This window comes from Pan troglodytes, chromosome 1 (genome assembly GCF_028858775.2).
Source record: "Pan troglodytes isolate AG18354 chromosome 1, NHGRI_mPanTro3-v2.0_pri, whole genome shotgun sequence".
NCBI classification, from domain to species: domain Eukaryota; kingdom Metazoa; phylum Chordata; class Mammalia; order Primates; family Hominidae; genus Pan; species Pan troglodytes.
This window is the reverse complement of record NC_072398.2, coordinates 115,300,690-115,328,259: the sequence shown is the minus strand read 5'-3', so window position 1 is coordinate 115,328,259 and position 27,570 is coordinate 115,300,690. Positions and strand designations below refer to the sequence as shown.

The following is a 27,570-nucleotide window of genomic DNA, read 5'->3' as shown; positions in this document are numbered from 1 at the left end:
ACCTATTGTAGTTATTGTGAAGACTTGACGAGATAGAATATTTGGACTATAGTAAGAATGTAATAAATAGAAATGTAATATTGATAATGATAAGGATGATAATAATAGTGACAATGACAGCCATGATTAGAATAGCCACTTGCTAATTTACTACAGTAAATATTACTGTCAGTTTTGTGGGACAGACCCATCAGCATTAACTGAAAGTTTTCTCCCTGTAGACAAATTGTACATAGGAAGGCAAACTGTCAGAAACTTATGTAGTACCTCAAGTCTTAACTAGGGAGTTAGTTTAAAGGTTTACAGTCCTGATGGCCTGATGCAGCCCCCTGACCACATGGCTGTAACTCCCAGGTTACCCAGACCCTCCTATCTGTCTATCAGGAAATCTCTGCCCTGGACAATTTGGAATTAACACTGTTATTCTCTGCCTCTCTGATTTCTCTGATTCTTCTTTTTTTTTTCTTTTTTGATGTTTTTTATTACTGAGTAATGCTCTTCTTACTGGCCTCTTAGTTCTCTAATGATTATTTCCTCCACTCCACCTCAGCCATTGCCTCCCTTGAACCTTGTCATCACTGAAGCCCTCATCACCTCCAAAGTCTTGAGATCTCCTGTTCTCTAACCTTGGAAATTTCCTATCCTTGTCTCTTACTCATAATCCAATATCCTCCTACATAATTTCTTCAACCACATTATAAATCCCAGTCCATAAATCCCAACACTTTCTATTCATTGTCCTCTCCTGCTATTTGTTTGGCTTAGGTTCCATGATCCAATCAGTATTATCGTTTCTCTGCTTACTCTTGATTCCCCTTGCTCTTCTCTCCTTCCATCACAATCATTTCGCAAAACCCCTCCCAGGATGAACTCAGTGATCCATCATTTTCATTTCTATTCCTGAGCAGCTAAACATAAATGGAGGAATTCACACAACTAAACAGACTGATTTCATGTAAAATTAACAATCTCAGCATTTTCAATAAGTTCTCACCACTGGCAGAGTCCTACCATATTACCTCAGTAAGCTTGCTCCCCCACTCTCTGACATAAGATAACTCTTACGTCATCTTCCCTATTCAAACCTCCTGCCTCTTTCCTGCCTTTTCTCAATTGATGACTTTGCCTCATGCTTCACTTGAAAAAATTGAAACATTTTCTCAACACCATCAAGATGTCTCTGTTTCTGGCACCCAGCCTCTTCCTGTTGTTCTTAGTTATGAAACTAAGAAATTCCCTCTCCTTCTATCAAGGTCCAGTCATTGGCACATTCTTTTGTTCTTATCCCATGTTGACTTCTGGAGAACTTTAGTCTCCTCAGCCCCATATCTTCACTGTCTCCTTCTCTACTGGATCATTCCATCAGCCTGCAAGCATAACATCTCTTGACTTTACATATATACATACCTTGACCTCATACCCCCTTGCATCCACTCACCCACTGAACAACTCAGAGCTCTGGTTCTGCTTCACAACCAAACTTCCAGAAACAGTTGTCCATAAAAGTGGTTTCTCTATTGATACTGCCCTCCTATTTTCCACCTCCACACTCCACCATAATTGCTCTTCTTAATGTTACCTACAACTGCCAATTCTTGTCTTTTTGACCTTTTTGGTTTCTTAGTTCTCTAGCTTCACACTATATATTTTTCCCTATCTTTTTATCCACTTCGCTGTCTCTTTCTGCTGGCATCTCTCCCTATACCCATTGGTAAGCATTGGAGTCTCTAGCATGATCTCGGACTCAATTCTCATATTTCTCAAGAAACTTCACCCATGGTGATTCATCTCTTCCCATGCAATTAACTACTATTTGTATGTTATGCACACCTGCATTTGTAACTCTAGCCAAATTTCTCTTCTAGGGAGAGAATGTGTGTATTGAACTACCTTCTTGACCTCTCAAGAGGCATCTCAAAGTTGACATAACACTGTTAATATTCTGTCCACCTTAAGTAAAACTCATTTATCACCCAGTCTTCTCTATCTCTGTGACATCATCAACCACCCAGTTGCTCAAACTAAAATCCACAGCACTATCTTAATGTACCTTCTTATTCAGACTTCATATCTAATCTTTCAACCCATGAAGTTTCAATATCCAAGATACATCTCAAATGTATCTTTCTTCACTCTGCCAACACTTTAATCTAAGTCACTATTGGGTTTTATCTGGACTATTGCGAGAGTTTCCTTACTAGTCTTCTGGTTTCCAATCTTGCAAAATCATAGAGCTCCTCTACTTAAAACCCTTTAAAATCTTCCCATTGCATTTTAGTTAAGACATAAACTTGTTATGTCTACCTCCAAAGCCCTGGATGGCCTGGCCCATGCTCTGCCTCACACACCTCATCTTGGGCTACTCTGCACCTCCACTGCTAATTTCCCTGCCGGGGTCATCTCCTTTCAGTTCTTGGAACACACGCAGCCTCTTATGCCTTAGGATCTTCACACACACACACACACACACACACACACACACACTACATTTTCCCTGCTTCTCATGTGTATGACTCTTGCCTTTGAGATCTTCGCTCAAATGTCACTTCCACAGAGAGTCCTTCATCACCTACTTATGAAAGTGTTCTCAATTGTGTTTCTATAACGACACTGGGTTTTATTCTTCATAGCAGTCGCGAAAATTTATATTCACATTTTTATCTGTTTGTTTGTATTTCTTTTTCTCTTTCTTTCCCCATAGGCTGTGAGCTCAAGGGGCAGAGCCGAGCCCCATTTTAGGCACCAATTTATACCTGGTGCAGAGAGAAATGCTAGGACCCTTTCACTCTTCTGTACCTTACCTGTGCTCTCGTTGCTGCCTCTACCCAGTGTTTGTGAGTGATACCTGCAGCCTTTACTGATGTTTCCCTCTGCTGCTGAGGAAGGCTGGGACAGAAACTGAAGCTCATAAAAATATTCACTGAATGAATGAATGAATAGATGAATACCAGCATCCCATACATTTTCAGAACTTCCATTCTCATTGAAATTCTATTGTTAAGATTACCGCATTTGTGTCATTGGGGATCAACTAAGGGAGATGTGTGTAAAGTCTGGCAAGCTTGACTTTGGCAATGCCCTCTTTTCCTTCCAATCCCCTTTTTCTGTCTGGCATGGAGCGGTTTCCCTGGACCTCCACTTCCACTCCAGGGATGTATTTTCTTCTTCGCCCCTAGCTCTTCTAAGGAGTTAATTTTACCACTTACATATGCTCTAGCCAGTTGGATTTTTCTTCACTTTCTAGAAATGGGTGAGGCCATTTCATAGTCTGTACCTGCCTCCACCCCAGGCTGTGAGTGACACTTGAAGCCCCTGCTGATGATGTCCCCTTCTGCTGAGGAGCAGGTACAAAGGGTGGCAGTTTCATCACCACTAGAGCCATAGGTGCTAGAAGCCATGGGCCCCTCTGGGTGCCAAAGCTAAACTGGGCTCTCCGGAGCCCTTAACATCCAGAAGCCACATGGAGTAGGGTAGGGGAAGTGCTCCTCTCCCCTTCTGCGTTACATTCTGTTAGCTGGATGTCAAAGCAACATATCTTCTCAGTACTGCCACAACATTTCAGTGAGTACAACTAATTTGTATTAATAAACACATGAACTGAAAGTGTAATTACATTATGAAGTACTGCACAACATTTTTGGCAACTGTTTGGAAAGAAAGAAAAGCGGGGTGTTGGGGCGGAATTAATGTTTACATGGTACATGCCAATCTAAGCACGCCCCAGAGCATCATGGAAGGAATTCATGTTGCCAACTGATGTTTTATTCTGACCCCATCTTTGAAGGCATCAAATAGCAACCATTGGTTATGTCTGCACATTCTTTAGTAGGATTATAATAAAAATACTTAGTTAATGCTAAGTTCCCCAAAGAATCTTTTAATCTTTATTTAAAAATTGGTCAATACATTACTTGTACTATGAAATGCTTTATCAAGGAGATTTTAGCAAAACATCTCTTTTCCTCTTTATTTTTAATTCTTGTTTTGTTTTTAATAACCAACCCCACCTCTCTCTGAGACTCAGACAGAGGCTCCCCAGGGCTAGACTAAAAGATAAACCTAAATTCCTGACACCATTATGTACTCAGAATTATCTTCCCGCCCTGCCATCAAACCACTGGGGTGGCTTCTTAGGCCTCACTTGGCTCTCCCGTAGGACTGATTCTCTTCCAGAAGTCTCTATAACCAGCTTTCTGGCACCCACTCCTCCAGTCCTCATGCATAAATGTGCCTTGTCACAACTTAGTCTCAAGCTGGAATCTCCACTATGCTGACTTATATAATGAATATCTAAAAAATAAAGAGTATACAAGTGATTGAATGAGATGAAGAATTAATTCACCTGGCAGTAGAAAAGCCATTGCTTGCTCACTGTTTGATTTGGAGAAAAAAGTGTTCTCTCATTCCAGGTAATAGAAGACAAACCTAAGTTAGAAAAGGATAAAGGGAAAGCAAAATCTCCCAAGGAGAAAAAGGCTCCAAGTGCCAAGCCTGCCAAAGGAAAGGGAAAGGATCAGCTTGAGGCAAACGCACCAGTGAAAAAGACCACCCAGTTAAAGCGGAGAGGAGAAGACGACCACACCAATCGTTACATTGGTCAGTAAGGTGCTGCTGCCGGCGGTGCCTTTCACGAGTGAAACACAGTGGCAATAAAATGAGACCAGTTAATTTGGTGACTCACATAGAGCGCATAGTTTCCTGAAGCCAATTCCTCCACAATCATTTTGCCCTAGAGACACTAGAATTTTCCTGCCTCATGAACTGTGATGCGATTGGAGCAGTCATCCCAATAACTACGCTTAGTCTTTCCCAGCCTTTTCACTCATTAGAATCATAAATCACTTACTCCCATGACACCCTGAGAGAAAAAGATTTCTATTTGCAATTCATTTGTGTCTGCAAGCAAATTTTTCTTGAGACAGGGTCTTCCTCTGTCACCCAGGCTAGAGTGCAGTGGCACAATCATGGCTTATACTACAGCTTCAAAATCCCAGGCTCAAGCCATCCTTCCACCTCAGCCTCCCCAGTAGCTGGGAATACAGGAACATGACCATGCCCAACTTATTTACTTATTAATTTATTTTGTAGAGACAGGATCTCTCTATGTTGCCAAGAGTGGCCTTGAACACCTGGGCTCAAGTGACTCTCCCTCCTCAGCCTCCCAAAGTGCTGAGATTACAGGCATGAGCCACTACACCTGGCTCTCTTAAACAAATATTTATTAAGCATGTGTCTTGCTAGGCACATTTACACAGTGCAAATAAAGGCTGAGATAGCCAGTTGACTGTGCTGCCAAGGAGCTTACTATCTTGTTGGGCACATATAGGAAAGTCAGACATAATTATAAAGCAAAATAAAAAGTGATTATGGTCATGAGTGAAACACAGTGGTAATAAAATCAGATCAGTTAATTTGGTGACTCACATAGAGCACATAGTTTCCTGACCCCAACTCCCCCACAATCATTTTGCCCTGGATAGAGACACTAGAATTTTTCTTTCATTTTAGTTTCTTAATATAAAAATGATTCATCCTAGGCAGCTGTAAGTAATTCATTCCTGCCTTCCCTTGAATGCAAATGAGCTACTTGTTGTTATCTGCATATTTAAATGAGATAGCAGAGGGCTTTCCCATCCTTTACCAGTTGACTCCCCTCATGCATCTCTGCTCTAAATCCAGTAGACTTGGAAGAAGTGATATTATGAAGTCCATGGGCAATATCAACATTGATTAGTTTAGTGATAGAAGAAAAGTCATAACTTAAAAATGAAAAGTTGTGCCTCTGTTGCACTATTTATATATTGATCTTAATGGGCTTTTGTGAAATGTAGTGCTTTTTTGTACCATGTGCTATCAGTATTAAAGTATAACAATTATTCTTACCCTGCAGAATGTCACATTCTAAAATAAGATCATGTCTTAATATTAATAAAATAGCATAACCAGGGCCAAATAAAGGAGAAAAATGTTAGGAAAGTGCACACTATGTATTTTAAATTTTTAATGCAATAAATACATAGTTACTACATAATCCATACTCGGGATTCACACCCATTGACATAAGTGCATACAACACTTTTTAAGGGAGCATGTCCATATTCATTATTTCCCTCTTCTGTAAACACCTCTAGTTATAAAATACCACAAAGCTGTAGCTATTTGTAATTCAGGAGTAAAGCCAGATGTTGCTCAAAAGAGATTAGAACCCAAAAAAGTTACAGGCTAAACTCTTAACAAAAACCCAAGCACACATTTTCTATGACCACAAGCCCCATATAGGTTTGTCCTTCTATTACGCCTATGTCGCATTTGCAAAAGTGATTTAATATTTTGTAAAATAGTCACAGCCTTCTTACTGGAAGGGCAATAATGAAAAACAGTCAACATGACTGCATTCCAGCCAACTGGATCATTTTTGGCAAGCCAGAGGGATTATAAATGCATGCATAATGTATATAACCATTGAACTGGCTGAGTGCAACCTGCTCTCTTTTACAATGATGGCTGCTCTTCTTTATGGTATTTTGAACAGACGATGAGCCAGATGATGGTGCCCAACATTACATTATAGTTGTGGGCTTCAACAATCCTCAGCTATTAGCAATTATGGCTGAGCTTGGCATTCCTATAACCAGCGTGATTAAAATATCTTCAGAGAATTATGAACCTCTGCAGACACACCTGGCAGCAGTTAACCAGCAGCAGGAAGTTCTTCTTCAGCCAGAAGGTATGCAGTCTGCTACACAACTTACTGAGTCCTTCAATATTACCCACTGTCCTTAAAGTACAAATATAATTTTCTGTCCAAAACATAGTCTTACAATTAGTACATTATTAAATCTTTTCAAGACTTTGATTTGCCATTTACTCTGCTTGCACCAGCCAAGTGTTGTAAATTTTGCAAATCAAAATCATACCCTGTATTTATATCCCCTGTATCATACCCTGTATTTATAGCCACAGAAAACAGACTGCAGGTCAGAAGACTTGGTTATCCAACTGCCTTTTCTGGAGCATTTGATCTATAAGTTTTACCTAAAGGATGCGCTGGATGAATCACTGTTAATAATCTGTTCTTGCAGAAGTCACAGTTCAAGTAGCCCAAGGGAGGTCACAGCCTTAGATTCTTGCCCTGTTCTGCTATTGGCTTATTATGAGAAATCACTGGGGTGCTATCTTCCTAGCCTTAGACTAGCAAGTTGTGGGATGAAGTTCCAATCATGATACCATTTAGCCATTTTGAGCCTTGAGGTCTTCATCTAAGAAGATTATCCTAGATGACTTCTGTTGAAGGGAAGCAAAAAGCCACTGTATACTTTAGGAAATAGAACTAGAACTTGGTGTAAGATTGTGTTACCAGATGCCCAAGTTTTTTCTGCCATATGCTGTTGCTTTTATTGTTATTTATTAATAATATCATTTGCACAGTGTTTTGTATCTTACGCAGCCACATCCCAATTTTTATAACACTACATTTTTAAATTGCTGCTCTATAAAGTTAGAAATAGCTACCCTTGATAATATTAATAGGTCTCATATATTGGGCACATGTCTTGGGACTAGGCTCAATGCTAAGGACATTAAGTACATTGATTCATGTTGTTTTCACAACAAGCCTAGGAAGTATGTTTTATTGTTTCCATTTTACAAAAATGGACTCTCAGTCTAGAGGCAGCTATTAAGTTAAAAAGTTGAGGTTCAAACCTAGGCTATTCCTGATGATCTCAAAGGATAGTTATAATACTAAATGGTTTATTATTGAAGTGAGAAAATGCTGCATAAGCTCCAAACACAGTCTCTCTGTAAAAATATTTAATATATAAAAATAAAATAATAAAAAATAGACTTTATAATAGAATAATGAGATCTTAGTAGTAGAAACTACTATTTAATTATAGATGTAATAAGCATAAATATTTTGGGCAAATTTTTAAGCATAATTTTATGGAAATCTGTCATTATTTTACAGTAAAAGTACAAATACCCAGAGAAGCCTATTGCTATTTAATGTGACCAAAAGGTAACTGAAACATACAGCATTGATCCACTCTGTTTTCAGCAATATAAGAAGGAGAACCAGATAAACTGCATTTGTAATCAGTTATGTAGCAGACACTAAGTTGATTTAAAAAGTGATTTGGCAGAAAAACTGGTCCTATGTAGATTGTCATCTAAGAGTGATGGAAATCTTGAACATATTTAGCTCCCAAAATGTGTGACCTAGTCATAATCTTCCTGGGCCTCAACTATAAAATGAAGGCATGAGATAAGTTCATATTTAAAATGAATCTCAGAAGTAAAGTTCTCTGATTTCATAATTGTATACTCCGACTTCAAAAATTTATCAAAATTACATTCCTTTATTTACATTTTCTGGTACTGTACAGATATCTTGCAATGCATGTGACTCACCATGTTCACTTAAAGTGGGAAAACATTTAACACTCTCATTTGGTAATATAAACATGTTGCTATTATTAGATCTAGAAGCAGAAAAATTGAAGAAAGAAAATGCCATAAAAGAGCTTAAAACTTTCTGGAAGTACTTGGAACCAGTCCTGAATAATGAGAAACCTGAAACAAATCTCTTTGATGTTGCTCGACTTGAGCACATGGTCAAAGCAGCTGATTTTCCTTCTGACTGGTCAGATGGCGAGATGATGGTTAGTACACACATTACTGAGAGTGCATGGTTTTAACATGTGACACAGTGGTTCTATTTGCTCCATTTATTCATGACATAGATAGTTACTGAGCGCTGATTACAAGGCATTGAGCTAGGCTCTTTTATCTTCAGGATAATGATAATATTGAATGCTCAATGATGGTTATAGTCTGATTCATTAGCTTTTAGTGTGTGAATTAACAACAAATAATAAGATGTAGTAGATGAGGATCAAAAGGATGGTGATTCTTTTATATGGTGACACGTGGCTTTGTTTTAAAACTCAACAATGTTCTAGACAGTAATTAGAATCTTCATATGTATTAATTTTAAAATAGTAAATTTCATAGTTTGTTAAATTACATGTCTGACTTTTTATGTTTCAGTTCATACATTGCTTTTCTAAGCCCTTGCTTTTATTCCCTTTTTTTTTTTTTTTTTTTGAGACCGTCTTGCTCTGTTGCCCAGGCTGAAGTGCAGTGGTGTGATCTCACTGCAACCTCCGCCTCCTGAGTTCAGGTGATTCTCTTGCCTCAGCCTCCCATGTAGCTGGGACTACAGGCACGTGCCACCAGGCCCAGCTAATTTTTGTATTTTTAGTAGAGATGGGGTTTCGCCATGTTGGCCAGGCTGGTCTCGAACTCCTGACCTCAGGTGATCCACCCGCCTTGGCCTCCCGAAGTGCTAGGATTACAGGCGTGAGCCACCATGCCTGGCCCCAAAATCTTATTTTTAATATATTTGGCCAAGAAGGTCTATCCTAATAGGATGACTTGACTTTGGCCCTGTAGTTATCAGGCATTTCCCAAGAGTGGGGTTTACTGGCCCCTGCTATTGAGGAGTTTGCAGAGAGGCAAGACTAAAACCGTGAAACAGAGAAGCAGTGGTCAAGGACCCACATATCTGGTGCTCGGTTATGTGAAACACACTCTAAGTTTCCTACTAATTCAGACAAAGAAAAAATGGAATGATTGGAAAAGTAGTGAATGACAGATGCATGATGGCTTTTTAACAAAACGGAAGGTCAAATGACTACTTATCGAAGATGCTGTGGAAAGTATTCAGGCATCCCTCTGCTACAGAAAATCTCTCAGGTCTCTTTCTAGTTGACCCTTATCCCAACTAACAGGGGCCTCGGAGTGTTGAATACCCTGCAGGACGATATATTTCAGCGTTAAGGGAGCTGAAATGAAAGCAAAGTCCTAGGGAAGGACCATATCAAGTGAGTGCTCTGAAAAAGGCTGGGCAAAGTGGAGTGTGGAGGGTGGATGGGTGTCTGCACAGTGACTGTGGGTAGCTGACAAGAAAAAAAAAAAAAGCCGACTCTCTAAGAGAAGGGTGAGATCAAAGCCTGGAACTGTTTCTACAGCCGAGGGTAGGCTATGGGGCATGGACACTTCTGACTCTTGAGTGTCCCCGGTTCTATTACCTTGAGATGGATATGCACTTAATGAAGTAAGTGAAAACTCTGAAGAGGGTGGCCAGACTTGAACCCTGAAGGATGGACAGGACTTGAATAAGTAGTAATGGAGAGATCAGTTTGAGTTATAAAGACTCTCAACACAAGGCATTAGATGTCACTATGTAGAAACACCACACTTAAGTCTGATATCCTGGTGAATCTCAGCCTTGTTCTCTGCATGGAAAATGAAGCTGAATGTAGAAAAGCTGTGATAGAAGGCAGAGCTAGTTCTGGGAAAGACGAGAGACTCCAAACTCCCTTTGTCCTTGCCCCTCCCCACCGCTTCATCTAGATGTGTTCAGCTTTCCTGCTTTGTCTTCCACTCTCCTGCCTCCTAAACCTGACCTCAGAGAAGGACCCACTGTCCTCTGTCCTTCACTATTTCATGTTGCCTTGGGTCAGTATGTTTCCCTATCCTGGAGATATTGGCCTTCCAAGTAACATATGAACATTCCACCCTATTTTCTTGAAACTCTAGATTATACTAAAAAACGTGACATATTTTGGGGGAAGAGGCTATTTCCTTGGGATCCTGAAATCCCACCTCAAATCCAGCTTCTTACTCTCTCTTCCACAGACCAGCTGTTCTCCCAAGGATGTAAAATCTCTGGTTAATAAAACCCACATCCACAAATTTAAATTTTGGAGAAACACTGCTCCTCTCATTTGGGCCAAGGCCTGGCTAAATACCCTATCAAGAACTTGTGTATATTTTTTGTTCAACAAGACACAGGAGATCCCAGCCTTATAATCCCTGAACCATAATTCATTCAGAGGAAGCTGCTTCTAAGTCAGCCTCAAGCCAAGTACCTTTTGCTCCATCTCTAGCTAGGGCTCCCTACTGTGTGTCTTCTTTACTTTCCAGGCACAGGCTGAATAAAGCTGAAATGCAGAGTCTAAAATCGTGTACAATCCATTGCATCATCAGAACATAGATGTGAACACTGTGGTATACAATGGCAACTTCAAAGGACCGAGCACCATTTCTAGCACTCTGCTTCTCACTGCAGTGTCCACATTTTAATCACTTCCTTTTAAAGAAAGTGGTAGTGGCTATATTTTACTTTTAAAAATACAGAATGGAATAGTTTAAATGGCAATTAAAGTTCAGAAAAATTATTTTATGTGGAAAAATATTACCAGTCTAGTTATGGTAGAACATTCCTGACTTCAGAAGTGAAACATTAATGTAAAGGGTCTCTAGTTGGGCCATGAAGGTAACTGTCAACAATGAAAACATTCAGGTCTCTACAGAGCCAATTAGGGCTGTGTTGCCCAGCTTCCCAGACTGATCTATTAGTCAATTTGCAGGTATTTACTGAATGTCATCTTATACCAGGGCTGTGGTCTGGGTCCAACTGTAGTAATCTTTTAAAGCCCATGCATGCCTCTGTAAGATATGGTTTGTGAGTGAAGCACTCAGCATTGAGGATGATGGGGAGGGAAAGTCTTGAAAATGGTTCAGTCATTAAATTGGATTCTAGAAGAAAAGGCCATTGAATTTAATAGGTAAGATCACAGTTCATTTTAAACAAGATCATTTAATAAGCATAAAAATTATAATCTACCCCTAGTAGAAGCAGATCAAATGCATAGTGTCACACTTTAAGCTATATCTGTAAATTGATAATGGCTTCATATCCAAGATAGGATCCATCCAAGGAGCCCTCTTCCCCTTTGATTGGCGGAAAGCATTTGCAACCTTTCCAACCTTTGGCTGCAAACAAGCAGGCTATATTTCTGTTGAACCAAGGTAACAAAAGCTTTACATCAAATAAATGCCCTTCAATGCATGATAACTGTCCTTGGAAGACATTGGCAACATTTCAAGTTAAGACCCTGGTTGCTGAAATAATTTGTTGTCCTTAGCATGTGATTTGCTGTTGCATTTTAAAATGAATTAACTAGGTTAAGCTAAGGGATCATTGGGCAAAAGCTTTCTCTATTTCCTAGAAATAAAAACAAAAACAAAAACATATTTCTATGCCAGAATTTGGGCAAGCAATACCAGATTGAAGCTTGACTGAAGAAGCCTTGGTCTTAGTGGGAATGGGAAGCCAGCCAGCAACCAGGTGCACCATAGTGATTGGCAGAGCTGTGCACGTCACTGGACTTCTGCATACAAGGAACCATCTCATACCACCTTACTTCTTGAACTCAGACATAGGATGAGCCTATTTCATTCTTCTTTGCTTCCAGGCAGACAGACCCAGCCATCACAATGCTTTCCTACTTCTGGAAACAAAAGCCCAAGTAATAGAGGTATCTGAGCTACAATTTGCTTGCCAGCTCATAAAACTTGTGGGTATTATAGAAGCAATAGTCTATTAGGATTTCTTAGTGTTTTGCTGTAGAGGTAGAACAGGTGAAAGGAAAGAAGTGGAGCTTGGAGGAAAAGAAGAAATACTGATTGCCCACATACTTGTGTAGATGCAACGTACTTGGGTAGATGATCCACAAAGCAGAGTCAGTGTTTCCATTGTGTTCCTTGCATAGCCAGGTAAGAAATCATCTATAGCTTGTCACTGGCTGAGGATATTAAAGTTACCTAACATGTTTAGGATTTGAGATACTAAGAATACAGGCCACACTGCTGAAACTTATGACTCAGTTATATTTCTTTTAGTTGAAGCATTAATTAGGCTCTTAAAACATTAGGCAGCCATACGGCCCTCCAAAGGAAACAGTCCATATTGCGGTAAACAAAGAAGAAGAAGAAAGGTTCAGGAGTATAAATGGGGTCACCATGGTTGGGATTCAGTGGTTTGGAGATTTAGGGGTTTGCTTTCCTGTATAAAGTTGATGGGCATAACTGTTAAGAGATATATACCATATATCTGATTCCAACAGTGTAAAACTAGTAACCAATTGCCATTAAATCTCTCACTTGTAGCTGAAATTGGGCACTGATATTTTTGAAAATATTGCCTGCTTGATGTATGACATCCTGGATTGGAAAAGGCAGCACCAGCACTATTTGGAAAGCATGCAGCTTATTAATGTTCCACAAGTGGTTAATGAGAAACCTGTATTAGAAGCCATGCCAACTTCAGAGGTAGGCATGGGCTCAATGTCTTTAGTGGGATGAATGATTCACTGAACAAATTTATTTTCATATTTATAAGGCATATGAAGAAAAAGTTACATAAATACTTACATTAAGGTCATACTGCCTACTGGCATAAAAGATAGCTACATGATGGGGGCTTTGTGAAGCTCCTCAACTACCAGACATTTACAAAGGCAAGGATGGAACCTTCTTGTCAGCACTCGGTACAATGAATAACATCTGTGACAGGAAAGATATTGACAAAGTAATTGCAGTATTTATTTAGCACCTGGCTATGTGCTAGAGCTGTGCAAGATGCTGGCAATACAATAATGAAAACTCATTCCCTGTCCTCCTCATTGAGGTTAACTTTTAAAGAGGATGGCAGTCAAGTCAACAATGATTTCAACGTAGCATGATGAATGCTGAGAGCAGTCATCTCAGCTTGCAGTAGAAGAAATAAACTTGGTCACCTGATCTAAACAAGAGTAGAGCAAAGAGAGGGAAGTCAGGAAAACTGAACCAGGATTAGCGATGTGGGGAAAATGAGTATGAAGTGCCTAATGGAAAGCATGATAGGGGAAAGGGATATAATGATATTCTCAAGACAGGGGCAAAGATGTACAAAGATATGGAGGTCAAGGAAAAGCAGTATTATGGCACAAGCCAGGAGCACAGGGTAGTTCAGTGATCCCAGGCTGCATGTGCAAAGTGAAGAACAACAACAGAAACTAAACCTGGAGAGGCAGGAGCCAGGTCATGAATCTCCTTTGGTGCTAAGTTGAGAGTCTGGTTTATATCATGTAGGCAATGGAGAACTGCTGAAGGATTGGGAGAGGGAGAATGGGATGACTCTGAGTCACCCAGGGGAAAAAAGAAAAACCTGTTTGATGCTCAGTGCCCCATCACCCCATCACTTTCTCCACAATTGCTCAGTGGGTTCTGGTAGGAAAAACTGAATAATGTCTATACCATTACCTTCTTTCCTTCATCAAGCAAAACTCTTTTCCTTTGGTTCTAATATTAGCAGATGATTTTGTGGTGTGAACATAATTATACAACCTGAGTATCCTGTTGGATCTCATCATACCAGCATTTGATGAGGGCATCTCTCAGCTGGGTATCTCAGTTGTTTCTTTTTTAATTATTCTTTTTCTAGGCTCCACAACCTGCTGTACCAGCTCCTGGAAAGAAGAAAGCACAGTATGAAGAACCGCAAGCTCCACCACCAGGCATGTATGAAATCGGCTGCTGGAGGATCAACACCATGAGCTGGCACTTTAAGAGATAATGACTGCCCTCCATATTACTTTCAGCCTCCCTTCACCTACAGCTCCTGCATTTATTAGTGCATAGTCATAGTTTGAAATTATGCATGAAATTTTGATGGAAATAATGGAGAACACAACTTAATTGGGCAATGGTATTTTCTATATTTTACAGTGACTTCAGTCGTCACAACTGAAGTAGACATGAGATATTACAATGATTTGCTGAATCCAATTCGAGAGGAATTCATTTCTGTGCCCCTGATACTGCATTGTATGCTGGAACAGGTGGGGAGGCTTTTTCCCAGGGTGTATACTTGAGTAAGTCATTTCATCTTTCCTGGCTTCTGTTATTTTTACACCATTTTAAAATTATACTCATAATACCTAAGTGCATTGTCCTTTATAAAGATTAGAATAGTTCAGATGAAACTAAAGTCTGCTTAAATCTTCAGCTTCAATTCTCTTTTCTTTTGCTATGCTCTGAAGCCATTTATGTAACATTCCCTGAAGTTTTGGTAGAACATATCCTCAATACTCTGTGTCTGGTGTCATTTTAATGGAAGAGGAAAAGGAAGAGAACATGGACAAGTGGGTGGGGTTGTTAATAGTCTTTATCTTTAAAATTTCTTTCGTGCTTGTAGATTTAACTAGATTTTTGTATTTCTGAGGCCAATTTTTGTCATCAGCTTTTTTCTTAATGAATATGTCTTAATAAGTATTTTACTGGAGTTTTAAATCTGATACAATGTGCTTTACACTATTCACTTAAATATGTTTTAAAATTTCCTCTGTATCTGGTCATGTACCTTTCCTCATGACTGATGTTATTTATTTGTGCCTTCCTTTTCTTGATCATGATTGTTAAGGGCATAGCTATTGTATTGGTCTTTTCAAAGAACCAGGATTTGGTTTCATTGATCAACACCATTTTACTTTTTATTTTATTAATCTCTTCATTAATTTCTTCATCTATTTATTTATATATTTGTTATTTATTTAATTATTTTTAAGACAGGGTCTCTCTCTGTCCCCTAGGCTGGAGTGCAGTAGCACAATCATAGTTGACAATCTCAAACTCATGGGCTCAGTGTTCCTCCCACTTCAGCCTCCTGAGTATCTAGAACTACAAGCATGAACCACCATGCCCAGCGAATTTAAAATAATTTTTTTGGAGAGACAAGGCCTTGCTATGTTGCCCAGTATGGTCTTTAACTCATGGCCCCAAGCCAACCTCCCACCTAAGCCTCCCAAAGCACTGGGATTATAATCATGAACCACCGTGTCTGGCTCATCTCTGTCATTTCCATCTTTCTACTTTCTTTGGATTTATTTTGTATTTCATTTTAATTGAAAGCTTACTTCATTTATTTTTAGTCTTTTTGCTTTATTTAAGGCTATACATTTCTTTTCGAGTGTTTCTTTGTTTGCATCCTGATGCTTTCAGTGTATTCAATTCTAAATCTTTTATTTATTTACATGTTTAACCCATGAATTATTTTGATTTCCATTATTTACTGATGATTTCTAATTTTTTAACATTATAATCAGTAGGCATTTTCTGCAAGTTAGCAAATTAAAATTTCCTGAGGCTTCCCGTGTGGCCTGATGTAACATGGTCATTGTGAAGGTTCTATGTGTATCTGAAAGAGTTTGTGATTCATACTAGTAGCACATATGTAGCACTTACAGGCGCCAGGCACTGTTCTAAATGCTTTCAATATGTTAACTCATGTAATCTTCAGAACAATCCTATGAAGTAGGAACTGTTTTTATCCCCCAGTGTATTAGTCCATTTTCACACTGCTGTAAAGATACTACCCCAGACTGGGTAATTTATAAACAAAGGAGGTTTAATTGACTCACAGTTCCGCATGGCTGGAGAGACCTCAGGAAACTCACAGTCATAGTAGAAGGGAAAGCAGGCACCTTCTTCACAAGACAGCAGGAACAAACTACCACTTTTAAAACCATCAAGTCTCATGAGAATTCCATCATTATCATAAGAACAGCATGGGGGAAACCACCCTCATGCTCCCGTCACCTCCCTCCCTCGACACGTGGGGATTACAGTTTGAGATGAGATTTAGGTGGAGATACAGAGCCAAACCGTATCACCCATCTTACAGATAAGGAAACTGAGGCACAAAACGTTTTTCAAGTTTGTTCAAGTAGTAAGTAGCAGAAATGACTTAAAACCTAGTGAATCTGCACAGAAAAGTATTTGGATGCCATTTCTGCATTGTCGTCTTCCTTTTAATGCTGCTGTTAAGAAGTCTGATGTCAATTTGATACTTTTTTCTTTGCAGATAATCTTTACTTTTCTTTCTAGCAGCTGTTAGGGTTTTCTCTTTATAATTGATAACACAAGACTATGTCTAGGTATGATTTTATCATACTTGTCATTATGGTGTAAGGGAATTATCATCTGATTTCCAGTCACATTCTGTGTGAAATAAAAATTCCTTACACTGTCCCATAAAGGCCCTAAAAATAGGGTTCTGAGATGTACCTGTCATCTCACCTCCTACCTGCCACCACACACACACACACACACACACACACACACACACGTCATCTACATAGGCCTTCTGGTTTTTCCTCAAATATGTTGCTTAATTCTATCTTAACCTTTTACTCTACCTTCTCTACCTAGAAAGCTTTCTCTCTTTCTGGAGGGTCTCCAGTAGAAGTGTCAATCCTTAGAGAGGCCTTCTCTGACCACTTGATCTAAAGAACCCTCTCCCCACACAACACACAGCACTCTCTACCACATCACCTTGTTTTATTTTCTTATCAACAGCTTTTCTTTTTGCAATATATTGATCAGCTATTTTTTCTTCCCTTCCCCGTCCTCCTACTAGAATATAAACTCCATGCAAGCAGTAACAATGTAGTCTTGTTCGTTGCTGTATGCTCAGCACACAATAACCACACCTAACCCATAGTAGACACTAAATACATATTTGTTAAATTCAGAAGATTCTAAGAAAGTCTTCTATCTTCAAATATCATTTTTCCTATTGATTTACCTTAATTATTATTGAATGGGTGTTGGAGTTTCAGGGTTTTTCTCTTTGTCTTTTAAGTTTTCTTTCAATTTTATCCCTTTGGGAATTCCAGCTTAACTTCCTACTAATGCTTTCTTCAGGGAGTCCAGTCTGCTATTGAAGTTTTGTTTTGGCAGTAATGTTTTTAATTTGTAAGTTCTCTAATTTTTTTTTACAATTGCCTATTCTTGTTTTTAGTTCATGGATGTGACACATTTTTTCTGTTAATACATAAAAGGTTTATTTTAAAGTCCTTTTCAGACTCTATCATCTCTGATACCTCCCATATACATTTTTCTGGTTTTTGATTGTCTCAGTTTTCTAACCTATTAGATAATCACACTAATATTTGCCTCTAATTGCTCCATGAAGTTTTTAGAAGATCAATAGTTTTATTATATCAGTAAATGCATAAAAGTACAAAAGCCCTCTAGAGCTTGCAGTATCATTATTTTATTTATCTTATCCTTTCTTGTTTTATTCTACTAAACTTAAAGCAACAAACATTTATTAACCATCTACTATGTTCCAGGTACCAAAGAAGACAGTTAATGAGCTCAGCGCCTAACAAATAGAAGTCAACCAGTAGATCCATGTTGAATGAACGAAGGCTTATTAATAATAAGGGGATGAAAAACCTGAAATATAGGAGTGATGGGATGACACTTTATAGGATGGGATGTTAGAATTGGACATTTCAGAGAAGAAACAGATTTGAGTGATCTTTTATGATTGAAGTGGGTCAAAGAAATGATCAGAGGATAGAAAGTGGAAACAGTGAGTGACTCTTCTGACAGTAGGGTGTTTCTACAAGGTAAAGAATAGGATGCAATTTTGTTATTCTAGAGCAGTGGTTCTCAACAGGAAGTGATTTTGTTCCCAGAGGACATTTGGCTATGTCTGGAGATATTTTTGGTTGTCACAACTGGAAGGGTGCTACTTGCATAAAATGGGTAGACACCAGGGACATTGCTAAACATCCTATAGTGCACAGGACAGCCCCCCACAACAAGTAATTATCTAGGCCAAAATGTCATTAATGCCAAGGCTGAGGAAACTTGTAGAGGGATAGGAAATCATAGAGGATGATTATAGGATATAGGGTAAAGGAAAAAGCTGTAAATTAGGTGCCTAACTTGATTATGTTTCAACCTCTTTTACTTGTTTACCATGAAAAATTGAACAAGGCACTTAATCTTTCTAGACCTCACTTTCCCCACTTAAAGGAGACACTATTACATTTACTGATCTCATAATCTAATAACTTTTCTATTTTTGAAGAAAGAATGAGGATTGGGCCTGAACCCCAGTTTCTTCCACTCAATATCCTTGAGCTTTGGCCAGTCACCCTAGTTTTCTCCTCTATACAATGGAAAATAATATCTGTCCCCACAAGATTGCTGTGAGGCTTAAATGATCACATGTGAAGATGTGTTACATAGTACCTGGCTTGTGATAGACACTTAATAAATATTTAATGAATCCAAAGTTATATGAGCACTCTTTCCACTGCTTTAAGATAGAGTAAATATTAAGAAAAAATATGTTATTATTCTATTTGACTAGAATCTTCATGAAATATTTTTATCAAAAACTTATTGTTACCATTTTCATGTTATCTATTTTAATAGAAATATTAAATTTATATCTACCTTAATGCATGGATTGCAAACACTTTTCCTTTTACTTGGTGATCACTGATAGTTTCCTGCCATTTTGTGTCATCAGTGGTACTTGGGTCCTAGAAATGGACTGGTTCTTACTAAGCAGTGGGAATGCAGCAATGAGCAGTGAGTATCACTAAAGAGCGGACCCTTACACCAATTCCTCTCATTGTTGATTTCAACAGGTTGTTGCAACTGAAGAAGATCTCGTCCCACCCAGTCTGCGGGAGCCATCCCCCAGAGCAGACGGGCTAGACCACAGAATCGCAGCTCACATTGTGTCCCTTCTGCCCTCACTCTGTCTCTCAGAGAGGGAGAAAAAGGTCAGATAGCCTGAGATAGCAGAGTCTTCATGCTTTGGAAAAGTATAGATCCTCTCTTTAAATCAATATTGTTTCAATTTGCATAGAATCTTCATGACATATTTTTATCTGAAGAAGAAAATGAAAGCAAAGCAGTGCCCAAAGGCCCCCTCCTACTGAACTATCATGATGCACACGCCCACAAGAAGTACGCACTACAGGTAATAATAATCAGGTTAGCCCAAGGAAAACCGATGTGGGAAAGTGTGTTTATAACTATTCAGTTGAAAGAAGCTAATTAGATAACTTCATCAACACTAATTAAAATGTAATGTACAAAATAGATACTTGCATACAAAGTAGGACCTGGAAAATGGACCTAGATACAGGGAAAAATGATGTCAGCCGAGGAAATTTGCCTGATTATTGAGGTCTAATTAACAATTCAATTAATTGTTACCGCCACTAAATTTTCATTAAAACCTTATAATTATTTGCTTCAAATATCTGCTGCTATGAAAAACTAGTAGAAGCCAGAAAAGGATCTCAAAAGAGAGAGATGAATATATATGAGACTTTGGCAGTTTGTCACTGTGAATGAAGAATCAGTCATTTTTGTGCACCAGGAAATCCTGGCAACATAGGAACTAGCTTTTTGACCTTCAGCAAAATCCCAAAAGTTTGTCTTTCCCAATTACCATTGATTTCCCCTGTTCCCAAATAATGAGGGTGAAGGTATCATGTTTAGCCTTCTCCATATGCATAAGGCACTTAACAGCTTACTCTAATGTCTTCTGTCACGTTGCTCTTTTTCATCAGGACCAAAAGAATTTTGATCCAGTTCAAATTGAGCAGGAGATGCAGTCCAAGTTGCCACTGTGGGAATTCCTTCAATTCCCTCTACCCCCACCATGGAACAACACTAAACGTCTAGCTACAATTCATGAGCTTATGCACTTTTGTACGAGTGGTGAGTCCATTGCTTTGTCTTAGCTTAAACTCAATTTAATTAATGGTCATATATGCCTCTTAAAATTACACCCTTATTTACAAAAAGTATTTTCATTATTGAAAGACCTTTCAGAGGCTAAGGTGGGTATTTTGATTGACTACAACTTTCTTGTTTGAATAATGTCATTAGCAATGTTATCATAGCTATAATGCATAACACTCTTCAATTTGATACACTGGGGTTTTTTTCCCGTTGTGTTTTCTTAACCACAATAATTCCCTTTTTTCCTCGTTTTCCCCCATCTCTGTCCCAAATACTCCCATTGACATCATTGGAGATGATGTGGTAATCCCATCCTACTTACAGAGAAGTAAAGGGCTGTGTGTGTGTGTGTGTGCGCGCGTATGCACGCGCGCATGCACGCATATAATTTCCAGGACAATGCTGTCCTTCTGTCTTCTGCCTGACCACTGCACTCTTTTATCATCATTGCAAATCATGTAAAAATTACAGTAACATTGCAGAGACATTATCTGGAAAGAGGGAAGAGCAACCTGGACCATGCAACTTTGCCCCAATTCAGAGATACCTGTCTTTGAATTTTCATCTTATATCCTCTTGTTGCAGCCACCCACAATCAATAAAACACAGGTTCCAGAAGAATTTTTCTTCTGTCTCTTTCCATTCTGTCCTTTCACAGTTCTTTCTTTTTTTAATTAGAGAAGAAAAAAAAAGAAGAGGATCGAGATAATCTGAATTTGGCAGGAATGTTCACCAGGGTAAAACTAATGTGAGCACTACCGTGGACCATCTCTGCACATGAGGACAGGAAGGAACTAAGAAAGAGTGTGACTTGGGAGGCAGATGTAGATATCTTGTAACCTGTGCTACTGGAAGCTCATATTTAATCCTATCTTGAGAGAAAATTCTGAGCACACTATTTATAACCAGAAATTAAATTTGTATCTAGAAAGATGAATCATAGAACCATAAAATTTCCTAACTGAAAGAAACCTTGGAATTAATCTAGTCGAAATCTATTTTCAGATAAGAAAGCTGAGATCCTAGCAGGGTTAAATTATTTGTTTTAGGATTATAACAATGGTGGAAAAAAAAAAGAAAACATTCTGGTCTCTGGATACCCAGTAGAACACAATTTCCTTACATTACTGAGCAGGAGTCAGGAAGAAAGCCACCTCAGAGGTCTGATGGTGCAATCTGCAATTTTAAGCACCCGCTCTGCACCTAGGGATACACAGATGAATAGAGAGCCCACTGTCAGCATGTTGCTGAGCAGGAGTTGACTCAAGCTAACAGCTTCTCACAGCAGGAAGAGCCATTTTATGCTCTTTGAAGACAGTGGGAAGAGGGGTCATTAAGATACAATATCTAGAATCACGTCTCATCTGAGTTCACTGGGATTTTGTGATATAGGCAGTCATTTCCCAAAGCAAATTCTCATTCCCACTTAAGGGAATATGTAGATACTACCTATAAGAAAGGACATTAACTTCCACAGACATCTTTACTTGACAAGGAAGCATTTGACCTAGAAAAGAAAAGAGCATGTGCATATTCTTCCTTACCATTTCCTTTGTAAGCCTAACCAAACTAAAAAATATTTTTATCTTGATTTCTTTTTCCACTTTTAAGTAGGCTTAGTAATAGAAAAAGCCAGGAACTTCTGAGTCCTACCATTGACTCCTGGACATGCAGGGTATAGCCTCGAGGGCCTGGTATGTCGTTTCTGTTGTGCACATAACTACCCCCTTCCTGAGTAGGGGGTGAACTTCTGTCCTTTTTCTGTGTCCTGCCACCCTCCACTTCTCCTTCTGGCTTAAGATGTGACTCCATTCTCCCTTCAGCTCAGCTCTCTACGCAGCACAGGATTTTTGTTCCCGCTGCCACCATTGAAACCTCACACATATGCTGCTTACATGCCCCATCCTGGACCCTTGGTGCTCCTCCCCTCTTCCTCTTTTCCCTTTTGCCACATCATACTTAACAAGTCCAAAACCAAGCTCTTGATTCCTCATCCCTAAATTTGTCCCTTCACCATCTCCCTTATTTCAATGAATGACAACTACTTTCTATCGAAAACCTTGGAGTCATCCCTGCTGTCTCTGTTTTTGTTTTTGTTTTTTTGAGACAGAGTCTCACTCTGTCGCCAGGCTGGAGTGCAGTGGTGTGATCTCAGCTCAATATAACCTCCACCTCCTGGGTTCAAGCGATTCTCCCACCTCAGCTTCCTAAGTAGCTGGGATTACAGGCGCACGCCATCACGCCCAGCTAATTTTTGTATTTTTAGTAGAAATGGGCTTTCACCATGTTGGTCAGGCTGGTCTCGAACTCCTGACTTCGTGATACACCCACCTCGGCTTCCCAAAGTGCTGGGATTACAGGAGCGAGCCACCGCGCCCCACCACTGTCTCTGTTTTCTCACACACTGCAATCAATCCCACCATACTCCTCACTACCATCCCAGCCCAGTCCCCCACCACCCCTCAAGTGGACTATTCCAATAGCTTTCCAGCTGGTCTACAGGCTTTCAATTTTTTACCAACAGTCTTTTTTCCACACAACCACCTGAATGGCCCTTCTAAAATGTTGGTTGGATCATGTGCCTTTGTAACTGAAAACTCTGCAGCGGTCACCCAGAATAAATCCTAAACTGGGCCAGGTGCTTGGCTCATGACTATAATTCCAGCACTCTGGGAGGCCGAGACGGGGGGATCACTTGAGCTCAGGAGTTTGAGACCAGCCTGGCCGACATGGCAAAACCCATCTCTACAAAAAATACAAAATTAGCCGGGTGTGGTGGCACGTGCCTGCAGACCCAGCTACTTGGGAAGCTGAGGTGGGAGAATCACCTGCACTCCAGCCTGGGTGAACCTGTCTCAAAAAACAAAACAAAACAAAAAACAACAATAAGAACCTAAACTGTCTGCCACCTACTTTTTGAGCCATCACCTATCAAGCTGTCATGTTCCATTCTCCTCCATCTACACTGGCCTCACTGTGATTCCTTGAACATGTAAGTCACACCCCTGCCTCAGGATCGTTGCATTTGCTGTTTTCCCTTCCTCAGTCACTTTCCCCCAGATATCCATACAGCTTGCTCCCCTACTTCCTTCACATTTTTGCTTAATTGTTCAGAGGACTTTTCCATGACTGCTTTATATAAACTAGAAGCCCCTCCCTGACTATTATCACTTTTTGTCCCCTCAGCTGGCTTTATTCTTTTTGTCATCTCTTTTATCTCTTACATTTATCTGTTTCCAACGACTAGAATGGATATTCCATGAGAGCAGGTAGCTCACTATTTTGTTCACCATTGTGTTCCCAGCTTTCATTATAGTTAATGATGCCTAATAGGGGCTCAAAAAATATTTGATAAATGAACAAATGAGCAATCTCTCCTTCCTTCTGTAACTCTTTTACCTCTTCCTTGTCTCTCTTCTGAATCTCCCTGTTTTTTCCCAAAGGACCTGCTGCTTTTCTCATCTTTGCTGGAGAGAAAATGGAGGTTACTTCTGAATTATTGATCTGCATCATTTTATTTTTTTCTGATTGAATTCCATGTTTATTTGTTAATTCTACTTCTCCTTCCTCTACCTGGGAACTTCTAAAGTGTAAGAGCCAAATCTTGATTCTTTCAAATCCCAGGCACCTGTGACAAAGCCTAATACGTAGAAAATAATAACCAATGAAAGAGTGAGCAAGTGAATAAATGCTGTAAAAAGGTAAATACACAATTATAAAGCCTGCTGAAAGCTGATAAACTTTGAAGTGCAATTGTGGAAAATACTGCAGCAGTTTATGTGCACAGGAGGAAGCCTTTCCTGAGCCCAAATCAATAGAAAAACTCAGTCAATATAATAGCCTATATTAGGCATAAGTAAATAATTTCTCTGTTTTAAATTACAACAGGAGAAAAGGGTGGTTTCACTCAAAAATAATAAGTTGTGTAAGCATATTCAACCAATATGGTACCCTGGAAAGTCCATGCAAATGAATCTGGACACCTAATATTGATTGAGCTATGAAGCAGTTTGGGAGCATTATAATTTGCTAAATTGTATCTTTACTGTGTTGTTTGCTTATCCTCAGGTACCTTTGATATTTGCGGCAGACTGGGGAGCCAATGTTTAAAATCAGCTCAACAGCCATTGTGGCGTGACTCTCTTGTCTTTCTGGTAGACAGACTCCCTGGTTGTCCCTCTGTCAACCCTGTACCATGTGCTAATAAGAACATTTCCAGCAGCACTGGTTCTGCTTTCTTACAGATGTCTTGAGCTGGAATGAAGTAGAACGAGCCTTCAAGGTGTTTACTTTTGAGAGCCTGAAGCTCTCTGAGGTTGATGAAAAAGGGAAACTGAAACCTTCTGGGATGATGTGTGGGTCAGATTCTGAAATGTTCAACATACCATGGGACAACCCTGCCAGATTTGCTAAACAGATAAGGCAGCAATATGTCATGAAAATGAACACTCAAGAGGCCAAGCAGAAAGCAGGTACACTGCGTGGAGGGAATGGAAAGCATTCTTGTATTTTATGATTGTCAATTTTTCTCATATTGTATCTCATGGATGTTCCTTACACTGAATAGATATTAAAATCAAAGACAGAACACTATTTGAGGATCAGAATTTGTCAATGTCTGTGCAAGATAATGAAAGCAACCGAGAACCTTCAGATCCTAGTCAGTGTGATGCTAACAATATGAAGCATTCTGACTTGAATAATCCCAAACTCTCAGTCCCTGATAATAGACAGCTGTTAGAGCAGGGGAGCATCATGAAGGCTCAGCCCCAACATGAGTCTCTGGGTAAGTTAAAGTGTGTGTGTGTGTGTGTGTGTAAGACACTATTATAGTACACATAAATCAAAAAATGTTTAAGATGCATTATTTGAATTTAAGTTATTTGGTTAATTAAACTTTCTTACTGAGTATTGTTGTTCCATAAGTTCTCTTTATTTCAACCCTTGTTTTTAAAAATATCTTAATTCCTCTTAGTCCACACTTAACCTTAGTAAATTTAGCACAGCAAACATCATTAAAACTTTCATCATTAGTGTTACACAGTTATTGTGATTGTGTGCTAAAAATTATAAACATTCATCTGCAAAACAGAATGAAATGTCCAGTACAGAGCTTGGTTCAAAATCTATGCTCAGTGAACATCATTTCCCCTCCTCTCCCACTTATGGCTCAGGCTATTACTGTCATTGTAGACTAGCATTAAAAACAGTGCTACATTAGTGCTATATGAGGAGGTGCAAAAGAAGGATATTGGTCTAAATTTATACTGAGCTACCTTACACATCACTGTCAGATTAATCTGTGTAAAATATAACTGTTTTGTTTCTCTACTTACAGCTTTCAAAGGCTTCCTACTATCTGCAAAATAGAACACAATTCCTTGGCCTACTTCTCCAGTAGTATCAAATTACTTTTCCCAAAACCTTTTTCCATCTTTTTGCTGTTGCTCACACACTCTATGTTCTAGCCCAACAGAATTAGGCCTATTTACTCTGCACAGCCTGCTCTTTTCAATCTCTGTGGTACCTTTCCCTCACAATATATCCTCCACCCTGAGTCCTCTTTTTGACTATGACTAGGATTCAGTGGCACCTCCATGAAGTCTTATTGGATGTGTCCATATGGAAATGCCTGTCTTAGCATTCCAGGGTCATAATTAAGCTACACTTCTGGTGAAGTGCTGTGGCTCACTCCTATAAACCCAGCACTTTGGGAGGCCAAGGCAGGAGGATTGCTTGAGGCCAGGAGTTCAAGACCAGCCTGGGCAACATAGCAAGACCTCACCTCTATAAAAAAAATAAAAAAATTAATCTACACTCTCTTTATGGCATTAGTTATTTTCTTTCAATTTTATAATTATGTATACGCCTATGTTAAGGCCTCCATTATACCATAGCATCTTAGTGATTATATGTTTATTTTAACATATTAAACAACACCTAAATTTAACACCTAGGTCAAACATGAAACAACACCAAATTTAACATATTAAACAACACCAAATTTAACACCTAGGTCAAGGAAAAATTACAACAGAAATTGGGAAATATTTCAAACCAAATGATAATGAAAAACTGAGTATCAAAATTATAGAATGCAGCTGATGCAAGAGGTACTCCAAAAGAAGTTTATAGTTTTAAATAAATATTTTTCTAAAAGAAGCTAAAGATTAATTAACTAAACATCAACCTTTAGTTAGATAAAGACAAACAAAATAAATCAAAATAAAGTGGAAGAAGGAAAACAACAAAAATATTAAATCAAGGAAATAGAAAACAGATGAAAATTACATCAATGAAATAGAAAACATAGAAACATAGGAAGAACAAAAATGCAAAAACTTGGTTCTTTGAGTAGACTAACTATTGATAAATCTTTTATATAAGGTTAATCATAAAAACCCATGAATAACTCTATCGAGAATAAAACTATATCAGGAATAAAAATCATATAAGGAATAAAGAAACAGAGACTTCCCTCAGATTCTACAGAAATTTAAAAGATTGCAAGATAATATAAACAACTTTGACTAAATGTGAAAGTAAAATGGGCTGTTACTGGAAAAGAATAACTTACCAATAATGACCCAAGAAGAAATAGAAAACCTAAGTAGTCTTATATCCAATTAATTATATCAGTAATCAAAAATCTTCCCAAATAGGGCACACTTAGCCTGAATGATCTCATTGGTAACTGATACCAAACACTAAAAAAGAAGTAATTCTAATCTTAACAAAAATTATTCCAGAAAATAGAAAAGTAGCTTATCCTCCTCTATTCATTTTATGAAGCTAGCATAAACTTTATAAGAATACTGACAAGGATAGTGGTACAACTGAAAGTTAAAGTAATTCATTAAATTAAACTCATTCACGAACATAGATGCAAAAATTCTAAATAAAACATAGGAAAACTGATCTAACATATACTAAATGATAATCATATATCACAAACAGGTTGCATTTATAACAGGGATAGAAGGAAAATATTTACATTGTAAAATCAATATAACATCAGTTAACACATTAGTGAGAAAAGTCATATAATCTCAATAGAGCAGAAATAGCATGTATAATTCTTTAGCAATTTATGAAACAAATCTTATTAAACTAGCA

The 27,570-nt window shown here is 38.7% G+C and overlaps 1 protein-coding gene across 3 annotated transcripts in view; it reads left to right on the top strand.

Moving 5' to 3' along the window:
• The window catches only part of SPAG17 (sperm associated antigen 17), a 231,700-nt gene that overhangs the window by 79,254 nt on the left and 124,876 nt on the right, over positions 1 to 27,570 (top strand). For all 3 annotated transcript variants that reach the window (XM_016924818.3, XM_513687.8, XM_009428331.4), the window contains exons 5-15: positions 4,410 to 4,596; positions 6,533 to 6,727; positions 8,482 to 8,663; positions 13,021 to 13,182; positions 14,336 to 14,408; positions 14,620 to 14,732; positions 19,344 to 19,481; positions 19,568 to 19,681; positions 20,280 to 20,430; positions 24,699 to 24,926; positions 25,022 to 25,240. In XM_016924818.3, coding sequence (XP_016780307.3) covers positions 4,410 to 4,596; positions 6,533 to 6,727; positions 8,482 to 8,663; positions 13,021 to 13,182; positions 14,336 to 14,408; positions 14,620 to 14,732; positions 19,344 to 19,481; positions 19,568 to 19,681; positions 20,280 to 20,430; positions 24,699 to 24,926; positions 25,022 to 25,240 — 1,762 coding nt within the window. The remainder of the gene's footprint in view (positions 1 to 4,409; positions 4,597 to 6,532; positions 6,728 to 8,481; positions 8,664 to 13,020; positions 13,183 to 14,335; positions 14,409 to 14,619; positions 14,733 to 19,343; positions 19,482 to 19,567; positions 19,682 to 20,279; positions 20,431 to 24,698; positions 24,927 to 25,021; positions 25,241 to 27,570) is intronic.